The following is a 17,332-nucleotide window of genomic DNA, read 5'->3' as shown; positions in this document are numbered from 1 at the left end:
TTGTTACGCTAACAAAAAAAAATTCGCCCTTTGACTTTTAAACTCGGTTTACTACTATTTTGCAGAGAAAAGGGCGTATGCCGCGTATGTGTGCGTCTCTCTGTAAATTGTTGCGCACATATTGCATATCCATCATTACATTTCAGAGATTCAGACGGATCATATTAATTATTTAATTATTTCAGCATTTAAAGTGGTCCTTTCGTGAGAACAAGTATTAGATAAGTACCTAAATTTGATATATGTTAAATATACAGTAATAAGGGACATGTGTACGAAAAATCAAGTGAAGTTACCGACACTTTACAAGAAATAAGTCATTCTAAATGTGCGTTCGCGCGGAGCGTGCCATTGTCATTCTATCCTTGTTTACATCTAATGAACGAGAAAGATAGAACGATGCAAATCGCCACGGCCGAGGTTTTCAACGAATAATATATAGTTAGCGATCAGATGAATACATTATTCATGTCTTAAAATATTCCCTGAAGTTTCCGGATTTCGTACATACCTTAAAAATAAGGGCTTGCCAAATGTTTTGCTCTGATATATGAGGTTAAATAAGTAGTGGATCCAATCGCATATATTGCTTTACTCGTACTGTCATGCCTGACCTAACCTAAATCAAGTCCAACCGCACTACTATTGTGATATTTTTTTAATTAGTAAATAATTAAATACGATTAAATCGTGCGTGTAAAATCATGTTATTATATTATTATAATTATTGGGATGTTGTGTAATGTTTGTCACTGTTTGTTTTCAATTACCTCATGACGGACTGTTACTTGACTAACTGGGTCCGCGAAAGGGCCACCTTTTAATTATATTTATCTTGCGTGAAACAATTTCTGATAATAACGTGAATCACGCTCATCGAAATAATGAAAGACTATTGAAAGTCAACGTCAGAGCGTTACGATTATTGACGCTCGTTAATATTAACTCATCTGGCAACGTTAATTAACGAGGCACCATGTCGATGCATATTATGCAAAACCTGCGGAGACAAAGTTGAAACTATTTCAGGCATGTTTGACATCCGTTGTTTTGATCACGAGGCGCGCGGGAGGGGGGGGGATAAATAAATTGATACCAATGCGCGCATGTCGTGTGAGAAGTCCTCGCTGATGACCTATCGCGCTAATCTATTTTCCCGAACGGGATTTATCGAGTATTCCAGCGAATGCAGAAAGCCCCGCTGTAATATCGAGTTTTGGCGTTAACGTTAAACATTTTCGCGTCGCGGCCATTTCGAAACATTCGAGTGCAACAGTGCTCGCGTTCGTCCAATCGTCGAATTTATCTCCGGTTCGCTTCGATTAATGTCCGCCCCGCCTACCATTAATTCACTGCCATCCGCAAGGACTCGATTTTTCAGAAATATTCTCTAATCGTGTTAACGTTAATACAATTAATATAATTGTGTTACCAAATGCTTCAGGAAAAAATTTTGTATTTGGAGTTTATATAACCAAACTTTTATATTTACAAAAAACGTACATATGTACTACAATTATAATATACATATATGTATAAATTTCCACGATCCGAAACAACTGTGATATATGAACCATGTGAAATAAAATACTCATGATGTTTTATATCGAGAAAGAGTAAATCTATATATTCTTTCTGTATTTTTTCAATTTAATTTTATGCTTACAAACATATTGCTCGTTTGCTATATCAACGACATAACTAAAAAAATTTAATTCTTGAATTGTTTGAAAAAAAAAATTGTAAAAATTTAATACACTAAATAAAGGGCTATTATATAATTACATATTTTTATTCCTCTAACAATCGGTTATATTACATCAAAATTGTGTTTAAAAATAATATTACAAAATTTTTAATGATTTTAAACATTTAAACTGATTTTCTAAAAAATTTTGTTCTTTTTAGTCATGTAATTGTTGCAGCAAACGAGCGATGTTACATTTATTATTACAATTTAATAATTTTGCAATCTGTGCATTTGTCTCATATTTGACACACTTGAGAATACGGGTTATTTTAGAGAAATGTACATATCTTTATATATCTGGGAAAAGTTGGCACAAATTTCCTAGTATATTCGTACAGATTTTTAGACCATCTTTTATATACAGTTTGTCCTCGTTATAGTATCGCGGGAGACTTTCTCTGTGTGCGCAGTGAAGGAAAGCGGATTTAAAATGGATCTGCATTAATCCGAATAAAGAGTCTCGGCAAATACGCCGCTAACTTGCGAAGTACTTTGAGACGGAAGACTTACCTGATTAAGATTCTGAGATAATTTCGGGGGAGGTTGGGGAGAATCCCCCCTCCCCCAGAGGTGGGTTTAGGAAAAAAAATTTATCTCGACAGATCATCGGAGAATCTCGACCTGTTCCAATACCAAGGTACCAAGGTACGGAATACTCGGTAAGCATCAAAATCTAATTGAAAAAAAAATATGGAAAGATACGTCTGCTGTCGTGTGAAAGGAGAGGGATCGCTGAATGAATTAAAAAGAGGGAAAATAATCCCGCGTTTATAACAAATTTTCAACGACCGAACAGATAACGTTGTTTTAATTAGACTAATTAATCTTTATTTAATCTTACAAAAAAATACACTAATGTCTCGATGCCAAGCACATTAAAGTTGACAACGGATAAATCGGGATATATGTAGTCTTTCGAAAAGTGTGCTCCGAAATCTATCGTTTCAAAAAGTATAAAATCCTCAACTAAAATAAACTTATTTCTTACATTTCCTAAATCTCGTGTGTGTGCGGACCACCGCGGGAAGTGCATACAGTAAGAACACCGGAATTGTAGATTTCTTTCATCGAAGGACTCTCCGGGGACGTTCCTTATCGCGAAATATGGACCTACCACTTGCCGCATCACTCCACCGCGCGCCACTCTTGTCGTTATGGTCGCGAAAGTAAAACGGAAGTGGCTCTTATCGAAACAAAGAGCGATGTTGACCGTGTGTCTAGTCATATAGAAAGTTGCATCTAGAAGAAAGTAGAAGAAAGAAAGAAGGAAAAGAGAGAAGAAATTGTTGCAAAACTTTCTATAGAATGTCAATTCATAAAAAAAAGTTTAGAAGTAAAACTAAAAGCTGTAAGAGCTTTAAAAGCTGTAAATCTGATAAATCAAGGATATTTTTCAGAAAAACTTTAATATCTTTAGTTCTTGTCTTTGTCTTAAAAAAAAAGTTGATTCCAAATTTATCAAGAAATCAGTGACCACGAAGAGACAATTATAAATGTGGGATACAGAAAGAACACTAGTTCTTCATCCTGTACACTCTTTTTCGAAAATTAAGATTCTTACTTACTTGGCAAATAATCCTTTTGACACAGACAAAGATATTATTCCTCTTTTTTCCTTTAAAAAAGACGCATTAGTGAAGGCCGCAGTTGTAAAGCTTCGCAAGATGGTACCGAGTGCGGTTCTTTGTAATTTTACGGCTCTATAATTTCATGTCTCGTTCCTACCAATTTTCAGGATTCCATGTCCTGGAACTAAGTAAAATGTCAAATATTCCATGCGCTATAAATATATATATATATATATATATAATATATATACTATAAATATATCTGAAATAGTTACATGTATTAAATATCTTAGTGACTATAATTTTATTAAATTCCACGTTCCAATTTAATTAAACTAAAAAGAATTTTAATTAAAAAGGTATCCGTATATTTTTATCATTTAAATTCAGTATCAATAAGGATGTTCCATTAAAAAAAAATCTCTTTGCAACTAAAACGAAATTCCGTTTTATTTATTACTCGTTGTTTATAGTTGAAAGAACTTTGATAATCCCGCGGCACTCAGCGCCGAGCGGCCCGCATTTTGTTCCGGAACACGGGACAATACCGGGTCATGTCCGGATACGAGCCGCTTCGGCAGGTAGAGACGCCTCCATGTTCCCGACATGTTCCGTGACAAAGAAGACGACGGCGCCGCGACACAACACCCGGTACCGTCGTCGTCTTTGTCACTTCAGCTTGCCTGCCGGCAAAAGAGGAACTAAAACGACGCGTCGCGTCGCGATCCCCTTTGTGTTCCGCAGGCATGGCGGAGGGCAGCAGGAAGCATCCGGTGTTGCTGTACATTCACGGCGAGAGCTACGACTGGGGCAGCGGAAATCCCTACGACGGTAGCGTCCTAGCCAGCTACACCGACCAAGTGATCGTCACCATGAACTACCGGCTGGGCGTGCTCGGCTTCCTGAACGCCAACGTGGCGCCGCAGACCAAGGCGAGGGTCGCGAATTATGGCCTCATGGACCAAATTGCTGCCCTGCACTGGGTTAAGGAGCACATCGCGCGCTTCGGGGGCGATCCCGAAAATGTCACCCTCATGGGCCAGGGCACCGGTGCGGCATGCGTGCATTTTCTCGCCATTAGCCCCACCGTCATTCGGGGTAAGTGATTAAAGCTGTTGAGTTAACATGAGTTCCAACATAGTTGGAATATGATGTATCAACTGAGCGAGAAAAACATTTATTTACGGGAGCTTGTAAACTGAACGCGCGCGCGCGGTGGTAAAAGTTGAAGAAAAAGCGCGGCATTTCGTTGAAAGCGCGATCGCGTACTTAGTTGTAGATTGTAAAATTTAGAGATAGCAGTAATTAATAAATTTTTCCGAGAATAAAGCTCAGTCGAAATTTCTGAACCGCTCGCTGCCATATTGCGCCCGTAATTATTCAGAGAACTGTACGCGTCGCGGCCCACGCGCGCGTCTCATACATGATTAAAAGTGCATTCGCATTACATATAATTAAAGAGTAGCAAGTTTTGCATTTCGTTACGGCGCGTTATTTCGCGTTAGTTAATAATTATACGGATTAGGACAATTGCGTATTTGCAAACAAGAAGAAGGGAGCTTTCCTTCCGTTTTCGTCTCTAAAACGAATTGTCCTCGATCGACTTGACGCGGCTTTTGCAAGGAGTTTATATCGATCTATCGAATCGCGACCGAATCCGCTAACAAGATCTTCAACGAGAAGGCCAAACGAACTTGTGCGCGTCGCGAGCTCGTATATACGTCTTTTTGTAAAAATTTCGTTACTTCTGCATGATAAAAGGAGACGAATCGAAACAAGCACAGGTTCTCAACTTTGTTCATAAATGATCGCATAATGCAAGATACTTTATTTAAACTTAAAAATGATATATTTAATGCTCAACGTAAATTTAACACAAACGCATCTTCTCACATGATAAAAACATTCTGCATATTATTTGAAAATAAAATTGCACAATATTATCACAAGAGAATGCAAAAATTATTCTTCCTGGAATCTGGATTCTTTCTCAAGAGCAGATTGCTGAAAGCCTCAAAAGGTTTAGCGATCGGAATACTTTGCGGGAAAAGGTGGTTCGTCACTCGTGTATGCCATCTGTCGCGAGAAAATCGCTATCTTCATAACGCATACCTCTCGTTTCTCGGAAAAAAGAGAGAGAGAGAGAGAAAAGTGTATGTTCAAAAAATAAAGAAGTAGCTTAAGCCAGCAAGAATATCAGCTCGAAATCCTCCGATATCCCCTTCCCTCGTCCTCTTCGCCCGTCTCTCCTTTTGCAGGGTTCGCGATATTTTCGAGGACGAACACGCGCGCGGATCGGCGCGGTAACACATTGCCGGGGATATTGGCTGTCTCCCTTTATATCTTCATCCAGTAACAGCAGCAGCAGTAGACCATCTTCGTGGTCGTGCTCACGGTTAACGTCCGACGGTTAACAACCCCTACGCGAGCTCCCGTCGGGGACGGACACGGCTGAGAGGATAAGGAGAAGCTCTCCGCCACCCCATCTTTCTTTACCTCTTTCCGTCTCCCTCTTTTCAACCCTCGTCTCGTCTCGCTCCCTCGCTCGTGATATTATGTGCGTGAAATATCGTCCCTTCCTATCCTGCGCCACCTTCGTCGTGGGCGCTATTGGAAAATACTTTCCTCCCTTATGAGAAGGCCACAGCCATCCACGCGTGTCCGAGATGGAAGTTTCCCCCTTTCCCGCTTCTTATACGTCGCGGTTGTTTTACGTTTCTTGATTTTATTAATTAAAGAAGCGCGATATATGTATCTCGAACGATGGAAATTACTTAGACGATCGACGTAATCGAGCGGCTGAATAGAGTTCGGGTTTGTTAACCTACCACTCCTGCGCGGAAGAATGAATTATTAAATTGACGAATTGGCTTTTGTGGAATGTTAAGGAGGTTGAAGCGATCCAGTTGAGTCAATTGACGGTTTAGAAAAAAGTTTTTTATTAGGTCACTAAAAAATATGTATTAGGTATCATTTTATTCTCCATACGCTGCTATTGCATAAAACGTATAGTAAAAGTATCATATTATGCATCTTTATATTTTAATTAGCTAAAAACACGAAACACTTTTTTGCCAATGCCAACTTGAAAACTTGTGGTATTGCTAATTATTTCAATATAAAAATGGCATGAATATATGTTTTGCCGTTGATAGAATGAAATAATGATTCTTACTGGTAGCTCCCTTGACAATTATATAAGCTATCGATTTTTTAATAACTTTTCGTCGATTATATTAAATACGATTGAAACTTGGCAACGTTTCACTTTTATGGGGTTGGTAGCAGTACTCGCCTCCGTGTTGAGCCACGTAACGGCAGTTGCTAAACGTAAACATGCCGGTGAATTTTCTGTCATTCTGGATAAGGTTAGGTGCCCGCGATTTGGCTATACCCAAATCCTGTCGGTATATGTGCACGTTTTTTATTCTCTTCCGTGCTGTGTCTACTATTTTGTGGTAATGTCAACGATTTTTGGGATCTCTTTTATGTTATGTTCACATTTTTTTTTGTTTTCTTCCGTTAGATTCATGATTTTTTGGTTTTATTTCCAAAGAAAATAAAAAAATCGTGGACATAGCACGGAAGAAAACCACAAAAATGTGCACATACCGACAGGATTCGGGTACAGCCAAAACGCGGGCGACGCTGCGTTGCCACATCTACCTACTCGCGAACTATCAACTGCTATTTCAGTCTAATTTAGATCGCTTTAACTTGTAATATATTTGTTATTAGATGGTGAATACGTGTTTTCTTGCGTTTTAAATGTTCGCATTAATTTACTGTACGCGTAGGCACGTTTTTTGAGCGTTTATATAGACTAGATATTAAAGAAAATTGGGATCAATCATCGCCGTCAACGCTTTCTCCATATAATCCCATGTAAAACGACGCATTTTTGGAAATTAATATCTCAGCTTCTGGATGGTCAATAAATCTGAAATAGTTCTCACACATGCGCGGTAGATCCTATACTATCATATATATTTTTTACAAACTAAAATCTAGAGTTGACCAAACTGCTTCAACCTCCTTCGCCGTAAGCGAGGGATTTATGGAAAATGGAAAGAGCTCGATTTTTTGTATTCCTTTCTTTTCCTCTTTCGGCTCGATTAAGCATCAGATTTATGTCGCCATCCCTTTCGGTATTCTGACGGTCAATGTCGTAAAATTCTCTCGCCTAATAAAACTCGCATTGTTTGCAAATTCTATTATTTAAAATGCGGCTCGTTTGTTTCACAAGAGGAAAAGCATCATTTCCTCTTATTTGTTTGCGCGCGCGGAAGGATCTCCGCGATCGGAAAGGATCCTGGCATGCCGACTTTCTTCTCATCATCTTACCTCCACGGATGCTTCATTCTTTCCCGTATCACTGAGGATAGAAATGAGAATTCCATTTTTCCAAGGCGGCTGTCTTGAGACGCGACGATGTCCTGTTATTTCCTGCTTTTGCCGTCTAAATACATCTTTCTCTCCTTCTCTTCCCTTTTCATTATCCCCTCTTTTCTCGCTTTCTCAAACTCTCTCACGGTAATTTCTTTGATAAGTTGCTTTTACTTGATAAGTTAACGAGCCAATCGAGGCATAGCAACTTTTCGAAGTAGAGAATACCTTACCTCGGTGTTTCTTTTGAAATGTATTTCCACCTCTTACAGTGCCGGAAATAGAGAAATATTGTTAAAATATTCAATAACGAAACTCAATTTTTACAAATCTTAGAAAAATGCAATTATTTAAAATAATAAATTTGAATATTAGGTAAGTTGAGGAAATATGCCATAATCAAGAGAAATATGAACAAATCAATAGTCCCAACTATTTCAGAATTTTTGCAAGATGATTAAACTTTCACATAGCACAGCTGAAAATAGTCACCCTAAAAATTATCGTTAAAATGTTTAATAATTTGATTACATGTTTATCCTTGTAAAACTGAGTAAGATGTCACCTGTAATAGGAATAAAGATGCAAAAGCAGTACTGTGAGAAATATATGCAACACTTAATAAATAAAGTGTGATTTATTTTTAACAATAAACTATTGAACTATTAGATAATAATTGGTAATTAAACACAATTTCAGAAAAATTAATATTTTTGTTTTATAATAGATATACAAATACGATTTTTTTTAAAATAAACTAAAATCTAATAAGAATACAAAACATGTACGTTAGTATTCGTGTAAATAAGATAATCCATTACGCTAATAGTGTTTTTTCCTGAAGTAATATTTTATTCCAATTTTTACTTCAATAATGGAGAAAAGATGCCACCTCCGACTCTTTATATACTGACGTCATAGAAGAAGAGGCTATTCGGGTCATGAGACAGCCATTTCACGTGGTTTCAAAATATGCTAAATAATTAAATCTACTTTTAATAAAAAAATAAATTATGCAAAATCTTAACAAAAAAAAAGAGTAGAATATTATATTATAAGAAGCCTACTCATCACTTGGACTCTTTGGATTTAATACAATAAAACTGAAAATGTTTGCACGTGTCACTCGTTGTATAAACACTCACATTATGAATAGAAAACATTATTGCCATCTATTCGACGATAATGAATGAAATATTTAAAAAGTGGCATCTTCGACCCACTGGCATCTTCCCCCGACTTACCTTCCTTCATAACTTTTTTAATTACAATTGAAAGCCTCAAACCTACGCGGTAACGTACTTTGATAACGTAGTAAGTAGATGAGAGTTGCAAAAAAAAAATGTTTTGCGTAACGGGAGGAAGAAAAAAAGAAGAAGGTAATTTGATATGCAGGAAGAAAATAATTTTTATCTTAGCGCGGTGCTTATAATGCAACCACTGACGAGTTAATGGCGTCAACAACGAGAGCAGCGGAGATTGAAAATTCCTCCTTAAAGTACAAAACGGAGCGGCATTCCGGTTTTCCCTTAGGCAAATAACGTCTATGTGAGTACGCGCGGGAATGATTTTCTTCCGGGATAATTATGGGTCGTCGGCTACGTCTTTCTTCAGATTCGAGAGCGACTTTGGTTTGTCTTTCTTTTCTCGCTGAGAGTAACGACGCGACGTGGCTTCCATCCATTCGCAGCGGCGCCATTTTCGTCGGCATAATTTTCTCCTCAAATAATCCACTCGTATAATATTCAGCGTCGCAGTCGCCGCGCTTCTTCTAGTATCAAACGTAACGATTCGAAATGCCATTGCTCCAAAAGGATTTGATTATATCAAATAATACACAAAAATAAGATGAAACAAAATAAATAATATTTTAAAATGTAAAAGAATAATTCAGAACTTGCACGAATGAAGTATTATATCTTATGCATGTATATACAAATGTCTTTTAGAATATTTACAACATCAGAGAAAAATTATAGTATATTAAAAAATTAAAATATTACAAATATCAAAAAAGATTTTTAAATCAAAAGGATTTAAAAACCTGGAAATTTAAATATTAAAAATAACAACAAATTAAAAGATTTCCAGATTCAAAATTGTACAAATATAATTAATGTTTAATCCTATGTACACACATAATTTATGTTTGAAAAAGGCGAAATAATCACGAGATATATCTTTTCTATTTGCAGGATTATTCAAGCGAGCTATACTGCTGTCGGGCAGCGCTCTTTCATCCTGGGCCGTGGTGGAGGATCCTGTATCGTACGCTCTGAAATTAGCCAAGGCTGTCAACTGCTCCGTTCCCGATGATCTTCTTAAAGATAACGAGCTTATAGTCGATTGTTTGAGGGAGAGCAGTTTGGAAGAACTGATGCAAGTCGACATTCAGCCGCCGACGTTTCTCAGCGCGTTTGGCCCAAGTGTCGACGGTGTCGTCATCAAGCCAGACTTCCAAAAGGATCTTCTGTCCTACCTCGGTCCTGAATTTCAAGGATTCGGGTAAGTATCTAAAGATTCAAAATTTTGCTCTATGATTTTGCAATTCTTAAAGGAATGCTTTTTAAAAATATTAAGAAATTATGCTTTTGTTTTCAATTCTGAAAATTGTTTAAATTTATACTCCAAAATGCTCGATTTCGAGATTTTTCAATTTCTATTAATTTTATCAATGCGGAACGAAAAATATGAAAAAATGCGTTCGACGTCGCGAACTTTTAGTGCCATTTTGGATACGGCCATAGTGCAAATGGGAAAAAGGATAAAAATCTGAAGACACAGCGAGGAAAAAAAAGAGGGAAAAGGGGAAAATCCTCGGATTCCGGTAGAACGGGCTTAATAGAGTTTTATGGTAATGCGGCGTATATTTCTACATTTTCTTTCGCGGCGGCAAAGGAAATCCGTGAAGCGGCGGAAAAGTTATTTTGATGTGTGCACTTCCGGGCTCGGCTTTGCTTTCTTGCCCAGCACACCGAGAGAGAGGGGTCTCGTACTTAACGTCGGCTTCCACAATAATTCCGTCTTCCGTCTTCCGTCTGACGGATCCCGGAGTTTTCTCGTTAAATGGAAAAAGGGAGCTAAACGAGCGCTGGGGTTCCACCGCGAACATTAGCGTGGTTCATTAACGCGATTGTAAACGACCTGCCCCCCCTCCCAACTCTACAACGTCATTAGCATACTTACAATCAAAGATCGCACCACGCTCGTGCCGGCAACCATGGAGCGAATTCATGTTATCGTTTTCTTCACTTCCAAGTTACGTTTTCCACCATGCAATCGCAAAACCGAAAAATTTTCAGATTTTGCAGATGCTAATGATTTCCGCGTGTTCTATTATTCATTATCTTATATTTCTGCAATAAAATTGTAATCTTAATTGCTGCTTTCTTTTAATTTATTTTCTTGCAATTATAATTTAGTTTATTTCTCAATTTTTTTTCAATTTTTTAACAATAGAAAAATACTTACAATATATTAAAAATAAATATAAAGTATAAATTTCGTTTTATTTTTTAATAACGCGATAAAAGTTATAAATGTTGAACTAAAATTGTGATGGTTGACTTTAGCCCTCTGCCGAAGAAAGCTGAGCACGGCGCACCAATCACGAGCAACAACAAATATGATTTATTGTTCGGCGTGACAACGAGCGAAGCTTTATGGAAGTTTGCGGAAAAAGATGTCCAGCAAGGATTCGAGGGAGAAAGGAGAGATAGAATCATCCGCACGTATGTGAGAAACGCTTACGTCTATCACCTCACTGAAATATTTTATACGGTAAGTCGCGGTGTTTCCTTTATTTGACGACTCAAGTAATACAAATTGTATATGTGATACAATAGTTTTGCACAATCATAATAATTCTTTACACTAAATAAAAAATACTCGTGATTTTTACACGTTTTATCACTCAATAATATGATGTCATTCACGTTTTTGGAAACGTGGATTGCATCTCAGGATCTGTTTGTTTTTATCTTTAAATTTTTTAGTCATTAAATCTTTACGTAATTAGAAAATTATAAGAATTTAGATGCTTGTGTGTTTTGATTTTTTTTTAAGATCTCTAAATCCAAAATATTTATTAGATAAAAACACAGAAAAAGAGAATATTCTTGATTTAAAAATATCTTTAGTTTTAACGTGGAAATCTTGAAATAAGATTATTTTGCGTTAAACAAAAAAAAATTGCTTGAATGAAGTTGTTTTATAAATACCTAGTTTAATCAAGAAAAAAGTTGAAATAAGAAGTTAAAATTCTGATAAGAAGATTATAGATTGTTGCGTATATACGAAACAATAAACGCGTTTATAAGTTTTGATTTGACACTTTTTCTTTCTGTGTATCTAATATTTTTCCAAGATCTAAGATCTAAACTTAGAGAATCATCTTTCAATAGAGAAATCTTCAAAAATTAGAGAATCGCGGTTTCCAAAAAAGATGAATTATAGTTATTGCCAGCATATTATGTAACGTGCCGCGCATATTTGCGGCGCATATATCGTTGCATTCGCGCGGAATTTATCGCAGGACGTAATTGTTACGTTCCGCACAACGATTGAATCGCGGGCACATTGCGTTTTGTCGAAATATACAGCGATGATGCAATTCCAGTTAGCCGGTCCGCGTTATCAGTCCGCGCAGGAGCGATGCAGGTCGGACATTACTTATGATGATTATAGCCAATTCAATAATTATGATCGCGACAATATATTTTTACGAGTGCCAATAGGGCGTGCACAGTCAAATGCATTTACTGATTATTATACACAACGATAAGAGAAAACAAGCCCATGTTGTGCACAAAACTCCCAAGAGATTTTATTTTAAAATTTACTAGTTCTCTTAATTAAAAATGATTTTAAAGAAACAATTATGTTTCAATTAAGTCAGTTTTTTATCTCTTTATTCTATTTTTACTTAAAATATATAGGTATTTGTCAAGTAAAAGCTTCGGAAATACGCTTTCAATTACCTCAACGAGAAAACAAACTAATTACTTTTGATTTTCCAATAATTTCAGTAACCACGTATACGTAAATGAAGGATTTGGAATTTTTTTTTTGTGTACACAGGTGGTGAATGAGTATACCGACTGGGAACGAACAGTTCAGCATCCCGTCAACACGAAGGATGCGTGTGTACAGGCATTGAGCGACGCACAGTTCGTGGCGCCGCTCGCACAAACTGGAGATCTCTTCACCTTGAGACACACCAAGAAACCGAACAGCCCTCACATCGCTCCGATCCTCGACAGCGAGGAGGAACCCATGCCCAAGACTTACTTCTACGTTTTCGACTATCAGATGAAAGACGGCGATTATCCTCAGGTAAGCAAAACTAACAAAAGTAAAATGCAGAAACCGTGAAAATTTCTATTTATAATTGCATTTTATAGAAAAACTCAGTTGAAACCGATCTTCAAATGTGATAGATCTAATAAATAAATCTTAAGACTCAGTTTTTTAATTTATTACCTCATATTTGCGTAAATTAAAAATTTTGTGCTAATTTGCGTTTTCTAAATTAATTCCACTTTTCGTGTTGCTCGAAACAATTATTGTGTTTTAGTTAATCACGAAAAATTTAAAAATAATCTCATATACACGCAGTTATTTCAATATGCACATTATGGCTATTTCAATGGCGTGAAATTTTACGTTCACAGTGTTTCTCCAAACTACTACTGTATCCGTACTTGATGAGTTAACTAATTTTCGGATAACACCGTCCAATTATGGATTTATTTCACTTTTGTCTTGTAACCTTCAATCGCAGCTCGTTAAAATGATAATGCTTCTCGCTCCTGCAATGTGAGTGCTTAGCTTCAATAATTGCAGCCCGCTGCAAGGACGCGGCAAAGGCAATTATTCGTTTGTTGGTGGCACGCGGAGGTATTCTTGTGTAACCGCATAATGACTGTTTTCCTTCTGTCTCTCTACCATCGTCCAATTCGCTATTGCCGGTTCAAATTATCAGCGTGTTTACGTTCAATTATGCACAGATTACACCGCACGCATGGTGTTACATATTATTGTTTGCCACCGCGATATGCCGTGACGCCTCCCATTATCAGTGCGGACGCAGGCTCTTTCCAGTAAAATTTGAGAATGGATATCTATCAAATTATATCCATAAAATGTTTTATAAATTACGTAGTTTTTTTTTACAAATTATTTCTCAAAATATAAAATCAATTTAAATTTAAAAAATTTAATTAGTTAATTTAGTATGACATTTTTATATTGTTAAATGATGAAGTTTTTTGTACAAAAAAAACAAACTAAAAAATTTTAAATTACAACACTAGTATTTTAAAAAATATTACATTATTTATTTAAAAATTTGTTATATTTTATTTTTGTTATTTTTATTATAAAAATCTTTATTGTAACACTTTATTGTAACACTTAAAATTAATTGACGAATATGTGGCGCTGCCAATCTTGAATTTATTTCCAAAGATTCTTTCCCACCTAATTTCGTCGCGTGAAATAAATTCCATCAATAATCGATCAACGAGCGGTTGATTAGCAGCGGATAACTGTGTGTGAGAGATTCCGCAGTTGCCGGAGAAATTCCGTTGTGTAAATATGTACGGAGATCGCGTCGGTAGAATAATCAGTCGAATCGCGAGACTATCGCGCGCGCAGCCTTCCGTTGTTTGTGATGCTGTCCCAACCTGGTGGCATCTAACATTCTGTCTTTATCTCGCGGGATGTGTCTCTTCCTGTTGTTTGCCATCGTAAAACAAATAGAATCCTCCTTCTCCGCCCGGCTGCGCATCCATAATTACTCTGAATAAACAGTTACAAGTTACCGACATTTCAACCGTTTTCATTCGTGATTATGCTGGTACATTAATTATTGATTCAGTTAGTGTCTTTTCCTACCGTGGATGTGTTTTCATCCAAAATGCGAAATTCATGAGAAATTCGCCGCTTGTTACATATTATCGACGGCAACAGTTTAATTATTTTGGAATATATACATTTCACTTTGGATAAGCAACACATTCATCTTGCGCAGTAAAATGGAATTAACACTTTTTTTCGGTTTGTATCTTTCTTCTACCGCAATGTTTCTCTTTCTTTATCAAGATAAATTCAACTTACTGATTTATATATTAGCCATGGTTTGTGTATTAGGATAAAACTCGTTTACTTAAAATAATTATTATATGCTTTATTTGTTTAATTCAAAATGAGATAAATAAGTTAATTGAACTAAAAAGAGAACTTGAATAAGAAAAGATCTCGTTTGTTTGTGATTAATATTCGTATAATCGAAATAAGGCAAATGCGGAATAAAAACGCAGATAGCCTTGTGTTAGCCTTATTTTTACGAGCTTTCTTTACGAGCTATATTTTAATAGCTTATTTAACACGGTAGGATTAAAAGCGTCTATTAGATTTTTTTGCTTATATTGTTTGAAATGAAAGAAAAATGGGGTAAATGGGTAATGAAGGTGAAAAATGCACATACACGTTTTATTACACGACAATTACTTCCCTTATTTACGAACAAATGCTTTTACCAAGACGAGACACATACGCCTCACCATATAGGAAGATAATAGAAAGATTCGATTTACGACGGAACTGGTGCACGCACGTCGAATATAATAAGGATGCCATCGCGTCATTTCAAGTCATTTGCAGTCGACGCGCTTCTCATGACAGCTATTACGGACCCAATCCTATTTCAATTTACACTACAATTACTTGCAGAGCTAATCAGTTCGTATTAAACGGTTTATGTGTCTGCTTCCTCTTTCCACTTTTATTCTATTTATTGAATATATTGCATTTTTCTCTCTCCATTTAATAAATATAAATTGTGAGAAAAGAGATTATTGCGGTAGATTAAGCGTGCTGGGTTTACATAATCCTTTTTGTGAAAGAACATCTTGTATTTAAAAATATTTTATTATTTTAATTTAAATAATTTTAAAAATTAATAAACTAACTTATTCTTTCTGATGTCAACTAGCTAATTAAGCTAAAATATTTTAACTTTACAAGCTGCTAGTATCTATTAGTTTTTTCTGTAAAGAAGAATTACGTTTGTTGAATTATATTGCAATTACATTTATTACATAAAATCAGTAGAAATATAAGATAAAATTTCAAAGAAACGTTTTACGTGCTCACAATTTAGTGAAAAGAATACCGCGTATATGTCATGTTTTGTTATCTTTATTTTAATATACAACGACAAATCCGTCAATTTATCAACCTTACATTTTAATAATCTATTTTAATAACCGGAGCTGATAATACATTAATTGAATAATAATCCGACCATCTGGCAACGAGAATTCGAAAAAAGAATATCAATTAAGTGGTCGTGTAACGTTCTCGGGATCGGTTTTCGTATTCATAGTCCGTTCATAATTGTATGGCGGTCGCGTACATAGGCCAAAGGACGAGAAGGTTTCGTCGATGTGCGAAAGCAGCACGAAATATATTCCAGTCATGTCACGCGCACCATATGCACGACAAGGCGCCACCACGTTTGTTCACAATACAATTTTCCTACTTTTTCACATTCGCCAGCAATACTCTGTCCTGCGGGCAGGCATCTTTCCCGTTCTCTTTACACTTATTCTTTGCACTATCCTGCAAACCGATTTTTCAATAGTTCAAGATCAAATCGTGTTAGGTCGTTGAATTCTTCGAAAAGTCTATGAGAGTTTATAAAGAGAAATTCGATTTCAGATACTTTTATCTAATAAACAAAAGTTATTTAAAATCGATTTAAAGAGAATTTCTGCCATCTCTTTGTCAATCTTTCAAAACTGATAACAAATTCGCGAAATTTATTTTTTAGAAACATAATTATTTGAGGAAAGAAGGTAATGTTTCAGGTGATTAGGATATGTGGATTGCCTTATGTGATTCTTAAAACGTGAATTAAGGGATTGCGTGACTTTCGATTCGCGTGCATAATGAAAATTAAGTGAAAGGCAGGAAAATAGCTCGCGTGACAAAACGCGTTTTTGCACTTTCTTGTTGCATAAGGGTAAAGAAGAAATGAAGAGATTGAAATCGAGAGAGAGAGAGAGAGAGAGAGAGAGAGCGCCAGTTTCTCACGAATTCGTAAATACTCTCTGGAGAGAGCAACTTGTAATCTACCGGCAAAGTGAAAACAGACATTGCGGGTGGGTCGCAATCGATCCCGCCGGGACGAACGAAATTTATCCCGAGGATCGTTGGAGGATTTGCAAGGACCCATCGATACGCAGGAGGATTTGCGAAGCCGACGTTCAAAATCTATCAGCTCTCGCGCGCGCCACCTCGTCCATTCTAGGATGCGCCAGGTTCCTCGCGGATCCCTTTAAAAGGTTCTCTCTCGTCCTGTAATTCGATCGAAGACGATTTCCTTCGAGCAGAGGATTCGTTCACCACGAGAGAAGGAAAATTTTCGTAAACCTTTGGCAATGATCGCCGTTAAGACGATTTGTAATCACTCGGATAGTTTTAATATTCATATAAGTATATAGTAGGTCTATTCTATATATATAGTAGAAAAATCACATTCTGCACTAATGTTGAGCAGAAATAATATTATAGTAATTTCTCCAACAATTGCTCTCTCTTCGCAAAGTATTCAACAAAAGTT

The 17,332-nt window shown here is 36.4% G+C and overlaps 1 protein-coding gene across 1 annotated transcript in view; it reads left to right on the top strand.

Annotated features, from left to right (window-relative positions):
• The first annotated feature begins 4,066 nt into the window (after positions 1-4,066).
• Positions 4,067-17,332, top strand: part of Nlg-4 (neuroligin 4) — a 90,195-nt gene continuing 76,929 nt past the window's right edge. Inside the window, exons 1-4 of the mRNA XM_077419602.1 lie at positions 4,067-4,416; positions 9,900-10,209; positions 11,277-11,484; positions 12,784-13,038. Of these exons, the coding sequence (XP_077275728.1) occupies positions 4,191-4,416; positions 9,900-10,209; positions 11,277-11,484; positions 12,784-13,038 (999 nt within the window). The 5' untranslated portion in view covers positions 4,067-4,190. The remainder of the gene's footprint in view (positions 4,417-9,899; positions 10,210-11,276; positions 11,485-12,783; positions 13,039-17,332) is intronic.

Source organism: Temnothorax americanus, unplaced genomic scaffold (assembly GCF_048541705.1).
Source record: "Temnothorax americanus isolate GAGA-0224 unplaced genomic scaffold, ASM4854170v1 Scaffold57, whole genome shotgun sequence".
NCBI lineage: Eukaryota > Metazoa > Arthropoda > Insecta > Hymenoptera > Formicidae > Temnothorax > Temnothorax americanus.
Note: the sequence above shows the minus strand (reverse complement) of the source record. Positions and strands in the feature narration are given on the sequence as shown.